Below are 21,412 nucleotides of genomic sequence, written 5' to 3' on the forward strand. Positions count from 1 at the left end.
ACATTTATAGTTTCTGTCATTGTCTTTTTCAAGGCATTTCTGAAGTGATTTCTATTGGATGTGGTTAATTGAATTGGCTTAATATGATGACAAAATAAATCACTTCTAAAATTTTAAACACTGAGTGGAAATTTAGTAAAGGCCATCAGTCTATAAATTCCATCAACTTGCTCTGTGTGAAAGCATTCTAAACTATATGTAGTATTTCAACTTCCATTTTGTTCTTGTTCATAGCTTTCTAGGAGCAGGTAAACTTTAATGTTTAACTCATACTTGGTAGTTTTTTAAATGTAGTTTTTTTGGCCTAATTTTGAAAATTGCTCGTCTCTCAGAATCTGTATCTGAATGGTCATCAACTATACCAAAACTTCTAGGTCCAGAACTAGCTACTGGTTTAAGTTACTCTTGACTTGAATTTTCTTCATTTTCTGTTTGGCCCAGTGTTACCAAGGTAAGCAAGAGAAGTGAAGAATGCCAACTTTTGTCAAAGCATTCCAGGGAATTGTGGCAGTTTTAAAAGGCTGTCTAGTTTACTATTCCTTAGCCAAGATAAAGCCAGCACAGATAATGTATACTATAGAAAGTCATATGCTTGTACTACCGCTATTGTAGAAAGCTCTGATGTAAATTCAGATTATACCTGTTACTTAAAGCCAACAATTTTAAGGCAGTAGTTTTACTGGCCATTTGAATTCTTTGTACACAGTATCAATTTGTTAAAAAAGAAAAGAAAAGAAAAAAACCTCAAAATATGAGATAACATTGTAAGACTTCCAAAAAAATTTTTTTTCATGAAATAATGCTTATTTTTACTATGTGAGACCATTCTATTTTTTCCCTCCTTAAAAAGAAGGTGATGGGGTGCAAGGGTAGTTCAGTGGTAGAATTCTCACCTGCCATGCAGGAAACTTGGGTTCAATTTCCAGCCCACACACTTCCCAAGAAAACAAACAAGCAAGTAAATGAACAAAAAAAACAAACAAAAATTCAACAAACGGTGCTGCAATAATGGGATACTCACACAGAAAAAGAATGTAATGTGACCCCTGCCATACAGCATACAAAAAAAAAAAGAAGAAAGAAAAAAAAGGCTGGTGTTCACTCACTAAATTAATTTCAATTCAATAACGTATTAATCAGCAGTTTAAAATTTTTGTTTTAGAGTACATACACATATAAACTTTCTCTGCAAATACAAGGAAGGATTAATGCAGTCACAGAACAGGCACATCTTCATATATACTATGTATTAAAAACAGATCTCCAAAGTGGCTATAAAAGTGTATACTCCTAATAGTAATGTGAAATAATTCTTTTTCCTCCACATTCTTGCAATAATTGGTGACATTATCAGACTTAAAATTTTTGCCAACCTAATGGGTTTAAGATGTCTTCTTTTTCTTCTAATATTTTTATAGACAAATCTTCACACACATAGAGCCCATACATGGTATGCAATCAATGGCTCACGATATCATCGTGCAGTCATAGGTATCATTGTGTATTCATCACCATGATCATTTTTCAGAACATCTGCATCATTCCAGAAAAAGAAATAAAAAAAAAACTCATATATCCCATACCCCTTACCCCACCCTCTCATTGATTATTAGTATTTCAAACTACCCAATTTATTTTACTCCTTACCCCCTTACAATTTATATATATTTTTATTCATATTTTTTTACTCATCTGTCCATACCCTGGATAAAAGAGGCATCAGACACAAGGTTTTCATAATCACAAAATCACACTGTAACAGATACATAAACTCCAGGATAACTTCTTGACTTTGAAATCTCTCAGCCACTATAATTTTACTTTATCTCATTTCTCTCTTCCCCCTTTTGGTCAAGAAAGGCTTTCTCAATCCCATGATGCTGAGTCCCAGAGAATCCCAGGAGTCCTGTTCCACGTTGCCAGGGAGATTTACATCCCTAGGAGTCAAGTCCCACATAGGGGTGAGAGCAGTGAGTTTCCCTGCCGAGTTGGCTTAGAGAGGCCACATCTGAGCAACAAAAGAGTTCTCTGGGGATGACTCTTAGGTGTAATTATATGTAGGCTCCATTCTCCCCAGTCCCCCAGGAGGACTTTGCAAATACTTCTTTATTCACTGCCCAAATTGCTCTGAGATATATTGGGACATTACATTAACCTGAACAAATCAACAAAATCTCACATCTTATTCAAGATTCCATGTATTTATGGTGTTCAACTAAACTGACCATTCAACTTAAATTAAGTAACCCAAAATATAAATTTTTGCACCAAATAAACATCTGTCCCTTTGATCTCACATAAAGGTTGAAGTTTTAAAATATGGATATTATCCTTTACACTGTATTCTGATCTACCTTAGTCCTATAAGATGACTTCTCGTTTTCCTTTATATGCATATACCACATTTTGTTTATCCATTCATCAGCTGATAGACACTTGGTTGTTTCCATCTTTTGACAGTTATAAATAATGCCACTGTGAACACTGGTGTGAAAATGTCTGTTTGTATCCCTGCTTTCAGTTCTTCTAGCTATATGCCTAGTAGTGGGATTGCCTGGTCATATGGCAATTCTATATTTAGCTTCCTGAGGAACTGCCAAACGGCCTTCCACAGAGGCTGCACCAGTTTGCATTTCTACCAGCAGTGAGTGAGAGTTCCTGTTTCTTCACATCCTCTCTAATACTTGTAATTTTCTGTTTGTTTAATAGTAGCCATTTTAGTGGGTGTAGAGAAATAGGAATACATGTTCATTGTTAGTGGGAATGTAAAATGGCACAGCTGCTGTGGAAAACAGTTTGGTGGTTCCACAGGAACTTCAGTATTGAATTACCATATCACCAGGCAACCTCCTTCTAGGTATGTACCCCAAAGAATTGAGAGTAGAGACCCAGACTAATGTTCATAGCATATTATTCATAATTGCCAAAAGATGGAAGCAACTCAAGTGTCCATCAGCAGAAGAATGAATAAACACAATGTGGTACATACATATAAAGAAAAACAAGAAGTCATCTTGTAGGACTAAGGTAGATCACAATTCAGGGTAAAAGATAATATCATCCATATTTTAAACAAAATGCAGCATATACATCAATGGAGTACTATTCAGCTGTAAGAAGGAATAAAGTTCTGACACATTCAACAACATGGGTGACTCCTAAGGGCATTATGTTAAATGAAATAAGCCAAACACAAAAGGGCAAATATTGTATTATGTTACCATTGGGAACTAATTACAATAAGCAAACTAAAATCTGGAATATCAGTTACCAAGAGACAGAGTAAAGGTAGAGAATGGAAAGCAGCTTCTTAATGTGTACAGAATTTTTAATTAGGTTGATTGCAAATGTTTGGAAATGGATAGAGATAATGGAAGTGCATGATTGTGAGTGTAATTAATGCAACAAATTATAAGTGTGATTAAGATTAAAAGGTTAAGTTTAGGGTTGTATATGTCACTGGAAGGAAAGGTAGAAAATAAAACATGGGACTGTATAAACAAGGTGAACCCTGTTTTGGATGATGACTGGTTAATAGCACAAAAATAAGAATGTTGTTTCATGAACTAGAACAAACGTACAAGACTATTATAAGATGTCAATAATAGTGTGGTATTATAGTGTGGTAGTGAGAAAAAATACACTTGATGTAAACTATAGACTACAGTTAACAGTAATATTTTAATATTCGTTTATCAACTGCAACACAGGTATCACCCCAACAATAAGTGTCAACAATGGGGGTGGGAGGGAGTAAAAAAGGTATGCAGTTTCTCTTTTTGGAGTAATGAAAATGTTCTAAAATTGATTTGGGTGATGAATACACAATTCTATAATTACATTGTGAGCTGTTGGTTGTACACTTTGGATGGACTGTAAGGTGTGTGACCATATCCCAATAAAACTACTTTAAAAAAAATAGTATTGGTTGATGTGAAGTGTCAGATAGCAATTCCATCTTCTTCAGTGTGTTATTTCTAATGCTGGTATTTACCAGAAAATAAATACTTTGAAACACACACAAAAAAAACAGAAAGAAGTATATGTGAAGTGAATGAAAAAAAAAGACACAATAAGACACCATTTCCCACCCACTAGAATGGCCACTATTAAAAACAAAAAAACCATGAAAATTACAAGTGTTGAATGAAAATTACAACTGTTGAAGAGGATGTGGAGAAGTAGGAACATGCATTCATTGCTGGTGGGAACGTAAAATGGTGCTGCCAGTATGGAAGACAATTTGGCAGTTCCCAAGAAAGCCAAGTATAGAATTACCATATGACCCAGCAGTATCACTTCTTGGTATATACCCAAAAGAAATGAAAGCAGGGGCACAAACAAATATTTGTACACCAACGTTCATCATTCACAATTACTAAAAAATGAAAGGACCCAAGTGTCCACCAAGAGATGAATATATTAACAAAATGTGGTATGTATATACAATGGAATATTAGCCATAAAAAGCAATGAAGTTCTGATACATGCAACTACATGAATGAACCTCAAAGACATCATGTTGAATGAAATAAACTAGAAACAAAAGGACAAATAGTGCATGATCTCACTGATATGAAATAATTAGAATAAGCAAATTTACAAGTTTCAGAAACTAGAATACAGGGACATGGGTAGGGGTAGGGAATGATAAGTTAATGCTTAATTGGTACAGTTTGTTTGAGGTGATGGAAAAGTTTCAGTAAAGGATGGTGGTGATGGTAGTACAACATTGTGAATGTAATCAAACACCACTGAATTGTATAGCTAAATGTTTAAAAGAAAAAATTTTAGTTTGTACATACATTACTAAACTAAAGTTTTCAAAAAAACCATAAGACTATACAATACAAACAATTAACCTGAATGTAAACTCCGGACTATATTTAGTAGTATAATGATAACAATATTGTTTCATCAATTGTACAAAGGCAGGCACTAATGCAAAGTGTTAGTAGGGAATACTGTACAGAGGGTGGTGGTACATGGGAACTCTGTATTTTCTGCATGATTCTTCTGTAAACCTACAACTTCTCTAATAAAAATTGACTGATAAAAATTCATCCCACTGGAATCCCCTGATAGTGTGTCAAACATTAGGGACACCCACCTCAACAGGTCAAGTCCTTGATCATGAGGTTTGGTCTTGTGAAGCTTATGTATGTAGAGGAGAAGCTTAGTCTACTTATAGGTTTTCCTAAGAGTTACTTCTGGAGGACCTCTTTTGTTGCTCAAATGTGGCCTCTCTCTCTAAGCCCAAATCTGCAAGTGAAATCATTGTCTTCCCCCCATGTGGGACATGACATCCAGGGATGAAAGTCTCTCTGGAGGCATGGGAAATGATTCCCATAGATGAGCCTGGCCCTGGTGGTGTGGGAGATGACTCCCAGGGATGAGCCTGGCCCTGGCACTGTGGAATTACCAAGGCCACTGTCACCAAAACGGGGAAAGGAAGTGTAACAAATAAAGTATCATTAGCTGAGAGAGTTCAAATACAGTCGAAAGGCTACTCTGGAGGTCACTCTTAGGCAAGTTTCAGTTAGACACCGCTACCTATCATAGCTTGCCAAACCTAACCAAAACCATTTCTACCAGTCCTAAAGAACACTTAGGGCATCATATAAGCGTCTACAAAAGTCCCACTTTGTAACCTTTAGGGTAACATTCCAGAAACCTACAACCTCCAGATGGGTCCCTGGACCAGTTAAAACCTGAAACGCAGAGAGGCCAGCCTCTCCAGAACATCAACTAGTTCCATCCTCCCATCCCATATTATCAATAGCACCTTCCAACATAAAAAGGTTAGAATGGGCATAGCCTAAATACCCCTAAAGAGTGGGAGAAAGATCAAAGGTGATGGTGGAGTTATACAGAGAAGGTAGGGTTTAACAAATGTATATGATTGTGAAATTATTATATTAATATTTCTTTTGGTCTCAAGTATCCTAGAATAACTAGAAGTAAAAACTTAAAATTCTGAAACTGTAACTTATACCAAACTCTGAAATCTGTTCTACAACTAATTGTTGCGATGAGCTTTGAAATTTATTGCTTTTTTGTATATATGTTATTTTCCACAAAAAAAGAGAAAAAAGTCAATTGTGATTATAAATGCACAGCTATATGATACCGTGAACCACTGACTATACATTTTAGATGACTACATGGCATGTAAATATATAATCTATATCAATGAAAATAAATATACTTTTTAAAAACCACAATATCATTTTATACCCACTAGAATGACCAGTATTTAAAAAAGAAAGAAAACTACAAGTATTGGAAAAGATGTAGAGAAACAGAAGCACCTATTCATTGTTGGTGAAATGTAAAATGGTGCAGCCACGTGGAATAGTTTGGCAGTTCCTCAGAAAACTAAGTATACCATTATGAAGGGACCCAGCAATCCCACTTCTGGAAAAAATACCCAAAAGAACGGAAAGCATTGACTCAAATGGCACATAGGTGTTCATAGCAGCATTATTCACAATTACCAAAAGATGGAAGCAACTGAAGTACCTATCAATTGATGAATGAATAAATTAACTGTGGTATATACATACAATGGGATAGTATTCAGCTGTAAAAAAAAGTCCTGACACAAGAAAACATGGATGAACCTTGAAGACATCATGTTGAGTAAAATAAAGTAGACATGAATAAATATTGAATGACCTTACTACATGAAATAATTAGAATAAGTAAGCTCATAAGAGTCCGAATCTAGAAAAAAGGATTACCAGGAAATGGGGTGAGGATAAGAAATAGGTAGTTATGACTTAAAATGTACAGTTTCTACTTTGGAAGGTGGAAAAGTTTCGGTAATGGATGGTGGAGATTGTAGTACAACATTGTGAATACAATCAACAGCACTGAATTGTATATTTGAATGTGGCTTAAAGTGTAAATTGGGGGTTATATATGTTACTAGAACAAAATTTTTTAAAAATGGTACTAAACAAAAAAATCAATAGTTCTATATAACACAGTGAAATCTAAATTGAACCATGGAATATAGTTAATAGCACAATCATTAAAATGTGCTTTCCCAATTGGTATTGAATAAAGAAAGAACTAGAGTTACTAGACAAGCAAACATCACCATCACTCCTTAGGAGCCTCAAATAATTATCTTCCTTTCCCAGAGTTAGCATCTTGCAGAGAGCCACAAGAAGCTGTCAAAGAAATGGCACAAGAAAATGGAAAGAGATGCATCTCTGTACTTTCTGCTTTGGCTACCATAAAATTTGAACTGACTCAATTATCTATCATGATCAAGATGGCAGAGTGATATGCTTCAGGGCTCTGTCACCTCACCGAAGCTTTGAACAACCAGCAAAACTGGAAGAAATATCTTTCTCAAAGCCCGCCAAAACAGTTAAAGGACTACAGTTATAGGGCAAGCACCGAATCTAGAAAAACATTACTTAAAAGCAACAGTCTTTTCTGGAGCAGCTAGAAGGAAAAATCTAAGATGATGGAATGGTAGCCCAAAACAAACTCTGGAATCAGTCCTGTAGCTACTTGTTGAAGAGTACTTTGAAAACTATTGCTTTTTTCATTGTTTGCTTTGTATATATGTTATATCAAACAATGAAATAAGTTTAAAAAAAAAGTGCTTTCATCAATTGTAACAAATATACCACACCAATGCAAAGTGTTAATAATAGAAATGTTAATAATAAGTCCACAACTCTTCTAATAAAAATAATAGATAGACACACAGGAATTGAATGAGGCTTATATATAGGTATAAAAAGAAGTCTACAAAGTTTCAGGTTTTTAAAAAACTGTATAGCTATATGTCCTATTACAGAGAGCAAAGATCCCATTTTAGTTTTTAAAAATGAGGACAATTAACATGTTGTTGTTTACTCTATTATAAACCGTGATTTAGGAACTTATCACAGGTGTTCACAGCAGTGTTCCCACAATAACCTCAACAGGTAGGTACTAGGAGAGTGCCAAGATGGCAGCTTAGCGAGATGCGGGATTTAGTTCATCCTCCAAAACAGCTACTAAATAGCCAGTAACAGTACAGAACAACTGCTGGAGCCACGTCACTGACCAGACACACAACATACCCGAGTCTGGACTAGCTGGACCGGTTGCTAGCTCCCCCAGAACTGAATGCCCAAAAGCCGCGGTGGACAGTGCTCCTCCCCAACAGGCTGCTTCCCACCGGGGAAAGGAAAGGGACTGTACTAGCAGCAGGGGCTGAGCACAACTCAGCTTCAATTGTGGAATAAATTCACAAATTCTGACTACTAAAAATAAGCACCCAACTCAGCTGAACCTTGCCAAAGCAGAGGTTGCTGGTTTTTGCCCCGGTGTCAAGGGGCCAGAGCTGATGGGAAAAAAAATAAGACAAAAAGAAACAAGTTTTTTGGATTGAATAGTATGGAATACTTGAAAGGGTCTGGACCCTGAAGGTAAGGAGGGGGCATATAGAATCTGAAGGTATACAAAGCAACATACCAACGAGTGGGTCAAAGAAGAAGTTGCAAGAGAAATTAGTAAATACCTCAGGCAAATGAAAATGAAAACACAACATATCAAAACTTATGGGATGCAGCAAAGGCAGTGCTAAGAGGGAAATTTATTGCCCTAAATGACTATATCAGAAAAGAAGAAAAGGCAAAAACGCAAGAATTAACTGTTCACTTGGAAGAACTGGAGAAAGAACAGCAAACTAACCCCAAAGCAAGCAAAAGGAAAGAAATAACAAAGATTAGAGCAGAAATAAATGAAATTGAAAACATGAAAACAATAGAGAAAATCAATAAGACCAGAAGTTGGTTCTATGAGAAAATCAATAAGATTGATGGGCCCTTAGCAAGATTGACAAAAAGAGGAAGAGAGAGGATGCAAATAAATAAGATCAGAAATGGAAGAGGAGACATAACCACTGACCTCACAGAAATAAAGGAGGTAATAACAGGATACTATGAACAACTTTACGCTAATAAATACAACAATTTAGATGAAATGGACGGGTTCCTGGAAAGACATGAACAACCAACTTTGACTCAAGAAGAAATAGATGACCTCAACAAACCAATCACAAGTAAAGAAATTTATCAGTCATTAAAAAGCTTCCTAAAAAGAAAAGTCCAGGACCAGACGGCTTCACATGTGAATTCTATCAAACATTCCAGAAAGAATTAGTACCAACTCTCCTCAAACTCTTCAAAAAAATCGAAGCAGAGGGAAAACTACCTAATTCATTCTATGAAGCAAACATCACCCTCATACCAAAACCAGGCAAAGATATTACAAAAAAAGAAAACTACAGGCCAATCTCTCTAATAAATACAGATGCAAAATCCTCACCAAAATTCTAGCAAATCGAATGCAACAACACATTGAAAGAATTATACATCATGACCAAGTAGGATTCATCCCAGGTATGCAAAGATGGTTCAACATAAGAAAATCAATTAATGTAATACACCATATCAACAAATCAAAGCAGAAAAATCACATGATCATCTCAATTGATGCAGAGAAGGCATCTGACAAGATTCAACATCCTTTCCTGTTGAAAACACTTCAAAAGATAGGAATAGAAGGGAAATTCCTTAAAATGATAGAGGGAATATATGAAAAACCCATAGCTAATATCATCCTCAATGGGGAAAAATTGAAAACTTTCCCCCTAAGATGAGGAACAAGACAAGGATGTCCATTTTCACCACTATTATTCAACATCATGTTGGAGGTTCTAGCCAGAGCAATTAGGCAAGAAAAAGAAATACAAGGCATCAAAATTGGAAAGGAAGAAGTAAAACTATCACTGTTTGCAGATGATATGATACCATACGTCGAAAACCCGGAAAAATCCACAACAAAACTACTAGAGCTAATAAATGAGTACAGCAAAGTAGCAGGTTACAAGATCAACATTCAAAAATCTGTAGCATTTCTATACACTAGCAATGAACAAGCGGAGGGGGAAATCAAGAAACAAATCCCATTTACAATTGCAACTAAGAGAATGAAATACCTAGGAATAAATTTAACTAAAGAGACAAAAAAACCTATATAAAGAAAACTACAAAAAACTACTAAAAGAAATCACAGAAGACCTAAATAGATGGAAGGGCATACCGTGTTCATGGATTGGAAGACTAAATATAGTTAAGATGTCAATCCTACCTAAATTGATTTACAGATTCAATGCAATACCAATCAAAATCCCAACAACTTATTTTTCAGAAATAGAAAAACCAATAAGCAAATTTATCTGGAAGGGCAGGGTGCCCCGAATTGCAAAAAACATCTTGAGGAAAAAAAAACGAAGCTGGAGGTCTCGCACTGCCAGACTTTAAGGCATATTATGAAGCCACAGTGGTCAAAACAGCATGGTATTGGCATAAAGTTAGATACATCGACCAATGGAATTGAATAGAGTGCTCAGATATAGACCCTCTCATCTATGGACATTTGATCTTTGATAGCAGTCAAGCCAACTCACCTGGGACAGAACAGTCTCTTCAATAAATGGTGCCTAGAGAACTGGATATCCATATGCAAAAGAATGAAAGAGGACCCGTATTTCACACCCTATACAAAAGTTAACTCAAAATGGATCAAAGATCTAAACATTAGGTCTAAGAACATAAAACAGTTAGAGGAAAATGTAGGGAGATATCTTACGAAACTTACAATTGGAGGCAGTTTTATGGACCTTAAACCTAAAGCAAGAGCACTGAAAAAGGAAATAAATAAATGGGAGCTCCTCAAAATTAAACACTTTTGTGCATCAAAGACCTTCATCAAGAAAGTAGAAAGACAGCCTACACAATGGGAGACAATATTTGGAAATGACATATCAGATAAAGGTCTAGTATCCAGAATTTATAAAGAGATTGTTCAACTCAACAAGAAAAAGACAGCCAACCCAATTACAAAATGGGAAAAAGACTTGAACAGACACCTATCAGAAGAGGAAATACAAATGGCCAAAAGGCACATGAAGAGATGCTCAATGTCCCTGGCCATTAGAGAAATGCAAATCAAAACCACAATGAGATATCATCTCACACCCACCAGAATGGCCATTATCAACAAAACAGAAAATGACAAGTGCTGGAGAGGATGCGGAGAAAGAGGCACACTTATCCACTGTTGGTGGGAATGTCAAATGGTGCAACTACTGTGGAAGGCAGTTTGGCGGTTCCTCAAAAAGCTGAATATAGAATTGCCAAACGACCCAGCAATACCATTGCTAGGTATCTACTCAAAGGACTTAAGGGCAAAGACACAAACGGACATTTGCACACCAATGTTTACAGCAGCGTTATTTACAATTGCAAAGAGATGGAAACAGCCAAAATGTCCATCAACAGACGAGTGGCTAAACAAACTGTGGTCTATACATACGATGGAATATTATGCAGCTTTAAGACAAGATAAACTTATGAAGCATGTAATAACATGGATGGACCTAGAGAATGTTATGCTGAGTGAGTCTAGCCAAAAACTAAAGGACAAATACTGTATGGTCCCACTGATGTGAACCAACATTTGAGAATAAACTTGGAATATGTCATTGGTAACAGAGACCAACAGGACTTAGAAACAGGGTAAGATAATGGGTAATTGGAGCTGAAGGGATACAGACTGTGCAATAGGACTAGATACAAAAACTCAAAAATGGACAGCACAAGAATACCTGACTGTAAAGTAATCATGTTAAAACACTGAATGAAGCTGCATCCGAGCTATAGGTTTTTGTTTTGTTTTGTTTTGTTTTGTTCTTACTATTATTACTTTTATTTTTTTTCTCTATATTAACATTCTATATCTTTTTCGGTTGTATTGCTAGTTCTTCTAAACCGATGCAAATGTACTAAGAAACGATGATCATGCATCTATGTGATGATGTTAAGAATTACTGATTGCATATGTAGAATGGTATGATTTCTAAAAAAAAAATGGACAGCACAATACTACCTAATTGTAATGTAATTATGTTAAAACACTGAATGAAGCTGCATCTGAGCTATAGTTTTTTTTTCTTATATATTTTTGTATTTTTTATTTTTATTTTTTCTCTATATTATCATTTTATTTCTTTTTCTGTTGTCTTGCTATTTCTTTTTCTAAATCGATGCATATGTACTAAGAAATGATGATCATACATCTATGTGATGATATTAAGAATTACTGATTGCATATGTAGAATGGAATGATTTCTAAATGTTGTGTTAGTTAATTTTTTTTAATTAATAAAAAAATGTAAAAAAAAAAAAAAAAAAAGAAAGTAGAAAGACAGCCTACACAATGGGAGACAATATTTGGAAACGACATATCAGATAAAGGTCTAGTATCCAGAATTTATAAAGAGATTGTCCAACTCAACAACAAAAAGACAGCCAACCCAATTACAAAATGGGAAAAAGACTTGGACAGACACCTCTCAGAAGAGGAAATACAAATGGCCAAAAGGCACATGAAGAGATGCTCAATGTCCCTGGCCATTAGAGAAATGCAAATCAAAACCACAATGAGATATCATCTCACACCCACCAGAATGGCCATTATCAACAAAACAGAAAATGACAAGTGCTGGAGAGGATGCGGAGAAAGAGGCACACTTATCCACTGTTGGTGGGAATGTCAAATGGTGCAACCACTGTGGAAGGCAGTTTGGCGGTTCCTCAAAAAGCTGAATATAGAATTGCCATACGACCCAGCAATACCATTGCTAGGTATCTACTCAAAGGACTTAAGGGCAAAGACACAAACGGACATTTGCACACCAATGTTTACAGCAGCGTTATTTACAATTGCAAAGAGATGGAAACAGCCAAAATGTCCATCAACGGACGAGTGGCTAAACAAACTGTGGTCTATACATACGATGGAATATTATGCAGCTTTAAGACAGAATAAACTTATGAAGCATGTAATAACATGGATGGACCTAGAGAACATTATGCTGAGTGAGTCTAGCCAAAAACTAAAGGACAAATACTGTATGGTCCCACTGATGTGAACCAACATTCGAGAATAAACTTGGAATATGTCATTGGTAACAGAGACCAACAGGACTTAGAAACAGGGTAAGATAATGGGTAATTGGAGCTGAAGGGATACAGACTGTGCAACAGGACTAGATACAAAAACTCAAAAATGGACAGCACAATAATACCTAATTGTAAAGTAATCATGTTAAAACACTGAATGAAGCTGCATCTGAGCTATAGGTTTTTTTTTTTTGTTTGTCTGTTTATTTGTTTGTTTGTGTCTTTTCTTTTTACTATTATTATTTTTATTTTTTTCTCTATATTAACATTCTATATCTTTTTCTGTTGTTTCGCTAGTTCTTTTCCTAAATCGATGCAAATGTACTAAGAAATGATGATCATGCATCTATGTGATGATGTTAAGAATTACTGATTGCATATGTAGAATGGAATGATTTCTAAATGTTGTGTTAATTTCTTTTTTTTCTTTAATTAATAAAAAAAACACTAAATGAAGTTGATTGTGAGAATGATAGAGGGAGAGGGCTGGGGGCATAAATGAAATCACAAAGAAATATAGATGATAAAGACTGAGATGGTATAATCTAGGAATGCCTAGAGTGTATAATGACAGTGACTAAATACACAAAAATTTTCAAAATGTTTTTCCATGAGGAAGAACAAAGGAATGTCATTACTGCAGGGTGCTGAAAATAGATGGTAATTAATATTTTAAAATTTCAACTTATGTATGAGACTACAGCAAAAAATGTTTATTTGGTACAAAATTTATATTTTAACTAGTGCATTTCCTAATATAATTTATGTAGATGGCTTGGTTGAACAACATAAGTACATGGAACCTTGGGTAGGCCATGAGATTTTGTTGGTTTGTCCACAGTGATGCCCAATGAACCCCAGAGTGATTTGATCAGTGAGTGGAAAAGTATTTGCAAAGTCCCCTTTGGGGAATGGTGAGAACGGGGTGGGGGGGGGGGGGGATTCAACCTCCCCAAGTTGAATCCTTGATATTCTCACAAGCAGTGTGGACAACCAAAGCTATAGGCTGAGCCCCCAATCTTGGGGTTTGTTCATATGAAACTTAAACCCACAAAGGATAGATCAAAGATCAAACCTACTTAAAATTAGGCCTAAGAGTCACCCCTCAGATGTGGTCTCACTCTTCAGCCAACACAACAAGCAAACTCACCACCCTCCCTTTCTCTCTGTGGGACATGGCTCCCAGGAGTGTGGGCCTTCCTGGCAACATGGGACAGAAATCCTAGAATAAGCTCAGATTCAGTATTAAGGGATTGAGAAAAACCCTAGAATGAGCTGAGACTCAGCATCAGGGGATTGAGAAAAACTTCTCAACCAAAAGGGGGAAGAGCGAAATGAGACAAAATGAAGTGTCAATGGCTGAGAGATTCCAGAGTCAAGAGGTTATCCTAGAGGTTATTCTTACGCATTAAAGAGATATCACCTTGTTAGTCAAGATGTAATGGAGAAGCTGGAGGGAACCGCCTGAAAATGTAGAGCTGTGTTCCAGTAGCCATGTTTATATAGATGATTATATAATGATATAGCTTTCACAACGTGACTGTGTGATTGTGAAAATCTTGTGTCTAATGCTTCTTTTATTTACCTTATCAACAAACGAGTAAAACATATGGCATAAAAATAAATAGGGGGAACAAATGTTAAAATAAATTTAGTACATTGAAATGCTAGTGATCAATGAAAGCGAGGGGTAAGGGGTATGGTATGTATGAATTTTTTTCTGTTTTTTTATTTCTTTTTCTGAATTGATGCAAATGTTCTAAAAATGATCACGATGATGAATATGCAACTATGTGATGATGCTGTGAATTACTGATTATATACGTAGAACAGAATGATCATATGTTAAGAATGTTTGCGTTTGTTGGTTGTTACTTTTTTTAATTAAAAAATTAATGAAAAAAGAAGAGGTAGGTACTGTTATCATTATCCCATTTTACAGATGAGAAAACTGAGACACAGAAAAAACAATTTACATGTCCAGAAACACAAAGCTAGTTAGTGGCAGAGACAGGTTTTGAATAAAGCTATTCTTGCAACAAGTGTCCATGCTCCTAACTTCTGTATAACACATATATAAGTCTAGAAAGGATAATAAACCTATTAACAGTAGTTACAGCTTGGGCTGTTATGCCAAAAATAAGAGTTTTCACTTTATACACCATTTTAAATTTCTGAAAAGTTTATTTACTGCTTTTTATAATGAAAAACAAAAGGAGATATTTAACATTTGAAAAATAAACTCAAAGGAACAGCAAGTTCTCTATACCTACTCATCATTTCATTTCATTAAAATAAAGTTAATCTGCCTGATACAAAACACATGCCTCAACTTGTTCCTCATTCCATATACAGATTCTTCCCCTCTGCACTAATACAAACTTTATTTACTCAAAATTCAGCTCTTAACTCACCTCCTTTAACAGTCTATGTTTACCTGTATTATATCTCACCCTTTATTGTACTGCTTTGAAAAATGGACTTTTGGCTATTTTGTGTTCTCTAAAGAGCCATTCATAAATTCCTTGAGGCTGTCACTACACCTTCTCTTGAGGCAAGGACATTCCAGTAGCAAGGAATACACCGAACTCCCAGATCTAGATTTCCAAAGACACCGCTACCAGAACCCAAGGCACCTTGGAGACAGGATTTATTCTAGATCTAGGGTAGAGAATATACAAGGTGACTCTGATCTATCTTGTGCCAGAAAGCAAGGAAGCAATCAGAAACTCATGGAGGATGAAAGTTAAAAAGATGTAGAAGCCAATTTGAAGGCAGTGCAAGTGACTTAATTTAAGATTAAATTAACATCAAAAATAAGGAATGTGGGCGGGCCGCGGTGGCTCAGCGGGCAAGGTGCTTGCCTGCTATGCCGGAGGACCTCGGTTCGATTCCCGGCCCCAGCCCATGTAACAAAAACGGAGAAACAGAATACAATAAAACAAGAAAATGTTTAAAAATGTTTCCCTTTCTTCCTTCCTTCCTTCCTTCTATCCTTCCTTCCTTCTCTCTGTCTTTCCTTTAAAAAAAAAAAAAAAAAAAAAAATAAGGAATGTAATTAATTTTAACATTTAATTTTTCAAAACAACAAAGCCTTTAAATTGAAAAATGAGAAAACAACTCACACTTGCATACAATGGTGATAACATTAATATACTATCATTTCCTGCATTTTTAGTTAAGAATATTATACTATGATTCTTGGATGGACCATAATCCATTCACCCAGTGATAAGGGAAGACACATCTTTAAACACACACACAAATTAGCTATTAACTGACAGAATTAAGGGGTGTTCTAGTTTGCTAGCTGCCAGAATGCAATATACCAGAAACGGAATGGCTTTTAAAAGGGGGTAATTTAATTAGTTGCTAGTTTACAGTTCTAAGATTGAGAAAATGTCCCAATTAAAACAAGCCCATAGAAATGTCCAACCAAAGTCATCCAGGGAAAGATACCATGGTTCAAGAAGGCCAATGATGTTCAGAGTTTTTCTCTCAAGTGAGAAGGCACAAGGCAAATAGTCAGGGTTTCTCTCTTGGCTGGAAGGGCCATGGTGAGCACGCTCAGGGTTTCTCTTTCATCTGGAAAGGCACATGGTGAACATGGCATCATCTACTAGCTTTCTCTCCTGGCTTCCCATTTTATGAAGCTCCCCGGGAGACGTTTTCCTTCTTCATCTCCAATGGTCACTGGCTGGTACACTCTGCTTTTCGTGTCTACATCATTCTGCTGTCTCAGAATCTCTCATTCTCAAAAATGTTTCCTCTTCTATAGGACTCCAGTAAACCAATGAAGACCCATCCAAATGGGTGGAGACACATCTCCCCTAATCCAGTTTAACAACCATTCTTGATTGGGTTACATTTCCAGGGAGATGATCTAATTACATACAGTATTGAATAGGGATTATTCTGCCTTTATGAAATGGGATTTTGATTAAAACATGGCTTTTCAAGGGTACATACATCCTTTCCAACTAGCACAGGGGCAGAAATCACCAGGTACAACCCCCCACTATAATAAGTGATTCAAGCAAGGATCATCATGGATGTTAAAAACACTAGGAGACTGAGGAAATGCATATTCTCCTAATGGCAGAGTATCACCCCCATGAAATACATGCTAATTGCACAACAAAAAGGATATGTTTGTGATGGTGATCTGCTGGTAACTTCCCTAACCAAGTTTTCAAATTTAGTATGTGAGAGGAAGACAATCAACATTCTGTGCCTCCTGGTGTGTTACAATACGAAGTGCGCAGCATCACGTGTGAGTCTTCTTATCAAAGACATTTAACCAGAATCTAATCAGGATTTTGGACCTAAATTCTCAGAAACAGAAAATACAGGGGATAAAAGAACAGCTTAAAGACACTTGCAGAAATAATCAAATAACAGAGAATAAGCAATGTTCTACAAGACAACCTACTTGTTTCTTTAAAGTGTCAACATCAACAAGATGATGGTGTGAGAAGCTTCCTGACTTTATCCTTCCATAGAACCTTTGAACACCTAGCAAGAACTTGCAGAAACATCTTTCTCAAAGTTCCTGAAAACTGCTAAAGGACTGCAGTAAAGCACAAGTCCAAATCAAGAAAAAGACATCTTAAAACTGGTAGGATGCTGTGGCTCCCTGGCTGACTCCAACTTCATTTCCTCTCAGCTAATAAGCTTTCCTAGCATGGGTCCCGGGTCTCAGTGCTAGAGGGGGCACATACTGGATGCACATACTCATGCACATACTAGATGGAAACACGTACATCTGATCCAATTTAACAATGGCAGCCTGAGGGGCTGAATCAGGATACTCATCAAAGGCTCATAAAAGACAGACAATAAGGACTGAGATGGTATAATCTAGGAATGCCTAGAGTGTATAACGATAGTTACTAAATGTACAAATTTAAAAATATTTTTGCATGAGGAAAAACAAAGGAATGTTAATACTGCAGGCTACTGAAAATAGATGGTAATCCATATTTTAAAACTTTAACTTATGTGTGAGACTAAAGCAAAAAATATTTATTTGGGACCAAATTTATATTTGGACCAGTGCATTTCCTAATACAACCTATGTGGACAGCTTAATTGAACATCATAAGTACATGGAACCTTGAACAGGGCATGAGATTTTGTAGGTTTGTTCAGAGTGATGCCCCAATAAATTCCAGAGTGATTTCAACAGTGAATAAAAAAGTATTTGCAAGTATCCTTGGGGGAATGGTGAGAAAGGGGGAAAATTCAACTTCCCCAAGTGGAGAATTCTTGATATTCTCACAAGCAGTGGGGACAACCAAGTGTGCTCGTTTGAAAGGATGTATGTACCCTAGAAAAGCCATGTTTTGATCAAAATTCCATTTCATAAAGGCAGAATAATCCCTATTCAATACTGTATGTCTGAAACTGTAATTAGATCATCTCCCTGGAGATGAGATTTAATCAAGAGTGGTTGTTAAACTGGATTAGGTGATGACAGGTCTCCACTCATTTGGATGGGTCTTGATAAGTTTCTGGAATCCTATAAAAGAGGAAACATTTTGCAGAACGAAAGAGATTCGGAGAAAGCAGAGAATGCTGCAGCACCACAAAACAGAGTCCATAAGCCAGCGACCTTTAGAGATGAAAAAGAAAAACACCTCCCAGGGAGCTTCATGAAACTGGAAGCAAGGAGAGAAAGCTAGCAGATGACGCCATGTTTGCCATGTGCCCTTCCAACAGAGAGAGAAGCCCTGACTGTGTTCGCCATGTGCCTTCTCACTTGAGACAGAGACCTGCACTTCACTGGCCTTCTTGAACCAAGGTATCTTTCCCTGGATGGATGCCTTTGATTGGACATTTCTATAGACTTGTTTTCATTGGGACATTTTCTTAGCCTTAGAACTGTAAACTAGCAACTTATTAAATTCCCCTTTTGAAAAGCCGTTCTGTTTCTGGTATATTGCATTCTGGCAGCTAGCAAACTAGAACACAAAGCAATAGGCTGAGCCCTCAATCTTGGGGTTTGTTCATATGAAACTTAACCCTGCAAAGGATAGGCTAAGCCTACTTAGAACATTTTTTGTTGCTCAGACGTGGCCTCTCTCTCTCAGCCCACATGACAAGCAAACACACTGCCCTCCCCCTCTCTACGTGGAACATGAGTCTCAGGGTGGTGGACTTTTCTGGCAACGTGGGACAGAAATCCTAGAATGAGCTGAGACTCAGCATCAAGGGACTGAGAAAAACCCTAGAATGAGCTGAGACCCAGCATCAAGGGATTGAGAAAACCTTCTAGACCAAAAGGGGGAAGAGCAAAATGAGACAAAATAAAGTATCAATGGCTTAGAGACTCCAAACAGAGTCGAGACATTATCCTGGAGATTATTCTCATGCATTATACAGATATATCACCTTTTTAGTTAAAGCATAATGGAGAGGCTGGAGGGAACTGCTTGAAAAGGTAGAGCTGTGTTCCAGTAGCCATGTTTCTTGAAGATGATTGTATGATAAAGCCTTCGCAATGTAACTGTGCAATTGTGAAAAACTTGTTTTTATGCTCCTTTTATCTATGGCATGGACAGATGAATAAATCATATGGATTAAAAATAAATAATAGGGGGAATAAATGTTAAAATAAATTTAGTAGACTGAAATGCTGGTGATTGGTGAGGAGGAGGGGTAGGGGGTATGGTATGTACGAATTTTTTCTTTTTCTTTCTTTCTCTGGATTGATACAAATTTTCTGTGAAATGATCATGGTGATAAATATACAACTATGTGATGATATTGTGAGTTACTGATTATATACCAAGAATGGAATGATCATATGGTAAGAAAGTCTGTACTTCTACGTTGTTATGTTTAAAAAAAAAAAAAAAAAAAAGACTCACCATACCAGAACTTTCCCTGAATTTAGACGGCAGCTCACATAACTCTCCTTCAAAATGCCATGGAAAAGCAGTCAAGTTGTGCTACCAGGGGCAAGGAATTACTGCTCATAGGACAAACTGTGCAGTATAAGGACAGCTAGGAACTGTTTCCTAGAGAAAAAAAGAGGACATTCCTAGCTAAATAAATGGAGAAGATCCCAAGGCCACATGCACATGCCCAAGACAAGATGCATGCATGGAAAGGATCAGGGCAGCCCCTATTTTTCGTCTCAAGCTACTCTATACTCATTGCATAACTAAGCTCTAAAGGACAGCAGTCACACAAGTCCACCTGTAAAGACTAGGAAAAATGTTGTCTTTTTTTGCCTTCTTTTGTTAGCTCTGACATTTAAGGAAAGCTCTATCATAACACCAGCTGAGTATAAGCTTAAGAAACAGGTCCCGGGCGGTGCAATGGTGGCTCAGTGGCAGAATTCTCGCCTGCCATGCAAGAGACCTGGGTTCATTTCCCAGTGCCTGCCCATGTAAAAAAATAATAATTAATTAATAAATAAATAACTTTATAAAAAAAGAAACAGGTGCCTAAGAGTCTAAATTTCAGCAATAATATATTAAAATATCAAAATATCCAGGTTTCAACAAAAGATTAAAAACAAAAAAAGAAACAGGAAGCAATGGCCCAGACAAAGGAGAAGATAAAAGCATTAGAAATCTTCAATGAGGGACTTCCGGAAAGATGCCCAAATAGAGTAGCTAGAGTTCAGCCCTGCCCCACAGAAAAGTTAGAGAAGGGATGGGAGGGAGACTGAGAAGCCAAGTCAAGAGTGCAACTGACAGCGCAGAGTCTTCTGCACCACATAGGGAAGACCTGGTTGCAGAGGCTGAGGAGCTGAAAAGCAGAAAGCTGGAGCCTGGCACGGAGGCGTGGCGCCCACAGGAGTGCACAGACGGAAGCTGGGGACTAGGAAGTAAGGCAGGCCGCATTCCTTGGGCAAACTACCCTCACCAGTGCAGCCCTGTGACTGGCAACTCACCCCAAACCCCATTACCCACTCACATTCCCAACGCTCCAAGTGCCCCTGCCCCACCAGCCCCCAGCGCACATACCCACTCCACACCCAGACCCCAAGTGCAGCCCAACCCACCTCTACTGCACCCCTCCCGAGGACTACCTCCCTCCCTGTTCCCTATAAGCTGTTGCCAGCACATAAAGGCTACAGGTGTTAACCTCCATCCCAGGCAACCCCATATGCCAGCCCATAGTGTTGCACAGCCACAGCCCATGCCCCTGAGCTCTGTTCATCAGTTTACTACACTCCTGGACCCGCGTATGTGCACAGGCCCCTAGTTACATCCCTCACTACGGGAACTTCAGTTTACAGCACTCCTAGACCCACACATGTACACAGGCCCCCAACACATCCTTCAGCTTTGGAAACCTCAGTTTATGGCACTCCTAGACCTGCACATGCGCAGAGACCCCCAATCACGTTTTTCAGCTCT

General features: G+C 37.2%; 1 protein-coding gene across 4 annotated transcripts in view; it reads right to left on the reverse strand.

Annotated features, from left to right (window-relative positions):
- The window catches only part of LOC143668139 (methionine aminopeptidase 1), a 136,316-nt gene that overhangs the window by 94,798 nt on the left and 20,106 nt on the right, over positions 1-21,412 (reverse strand). The window contains exon 1 of one of the 4 annotated variants that reach the window (XM_077142755.1): positions 7,088-7,652. The exons of the other annotated variants lie outside the window; for them this stretch is intronic. Coding sequence (XP_076998870.1) covers positions 7,088-7,108 — 21 coding nt within the window. The 5' untranslated portion in view covers positions 7,109-7,652. Of the gene's footprint in view, positions 1-7,087; positions 7,653-21,412 lie in introns of those variants that run through there. 4 annotated transcript variants of the gene reach the window in all.

The sequence above is a fragment of the Tamandua tetradactyla genome, chromosome 24 (assembly GCF_023851605.1).
Source record: "Tamandua tetradactyla isolate mTamTet1 chromosome 24, mTamTet1.pri, whole genome shotgun sequence".
Lineage (NCBI taxonomy): Eukaryota > Metazoa > Chordata > Mammalia > Pilosa > Myrmecophagidae > Tamandua > Tamandua tetradactyla.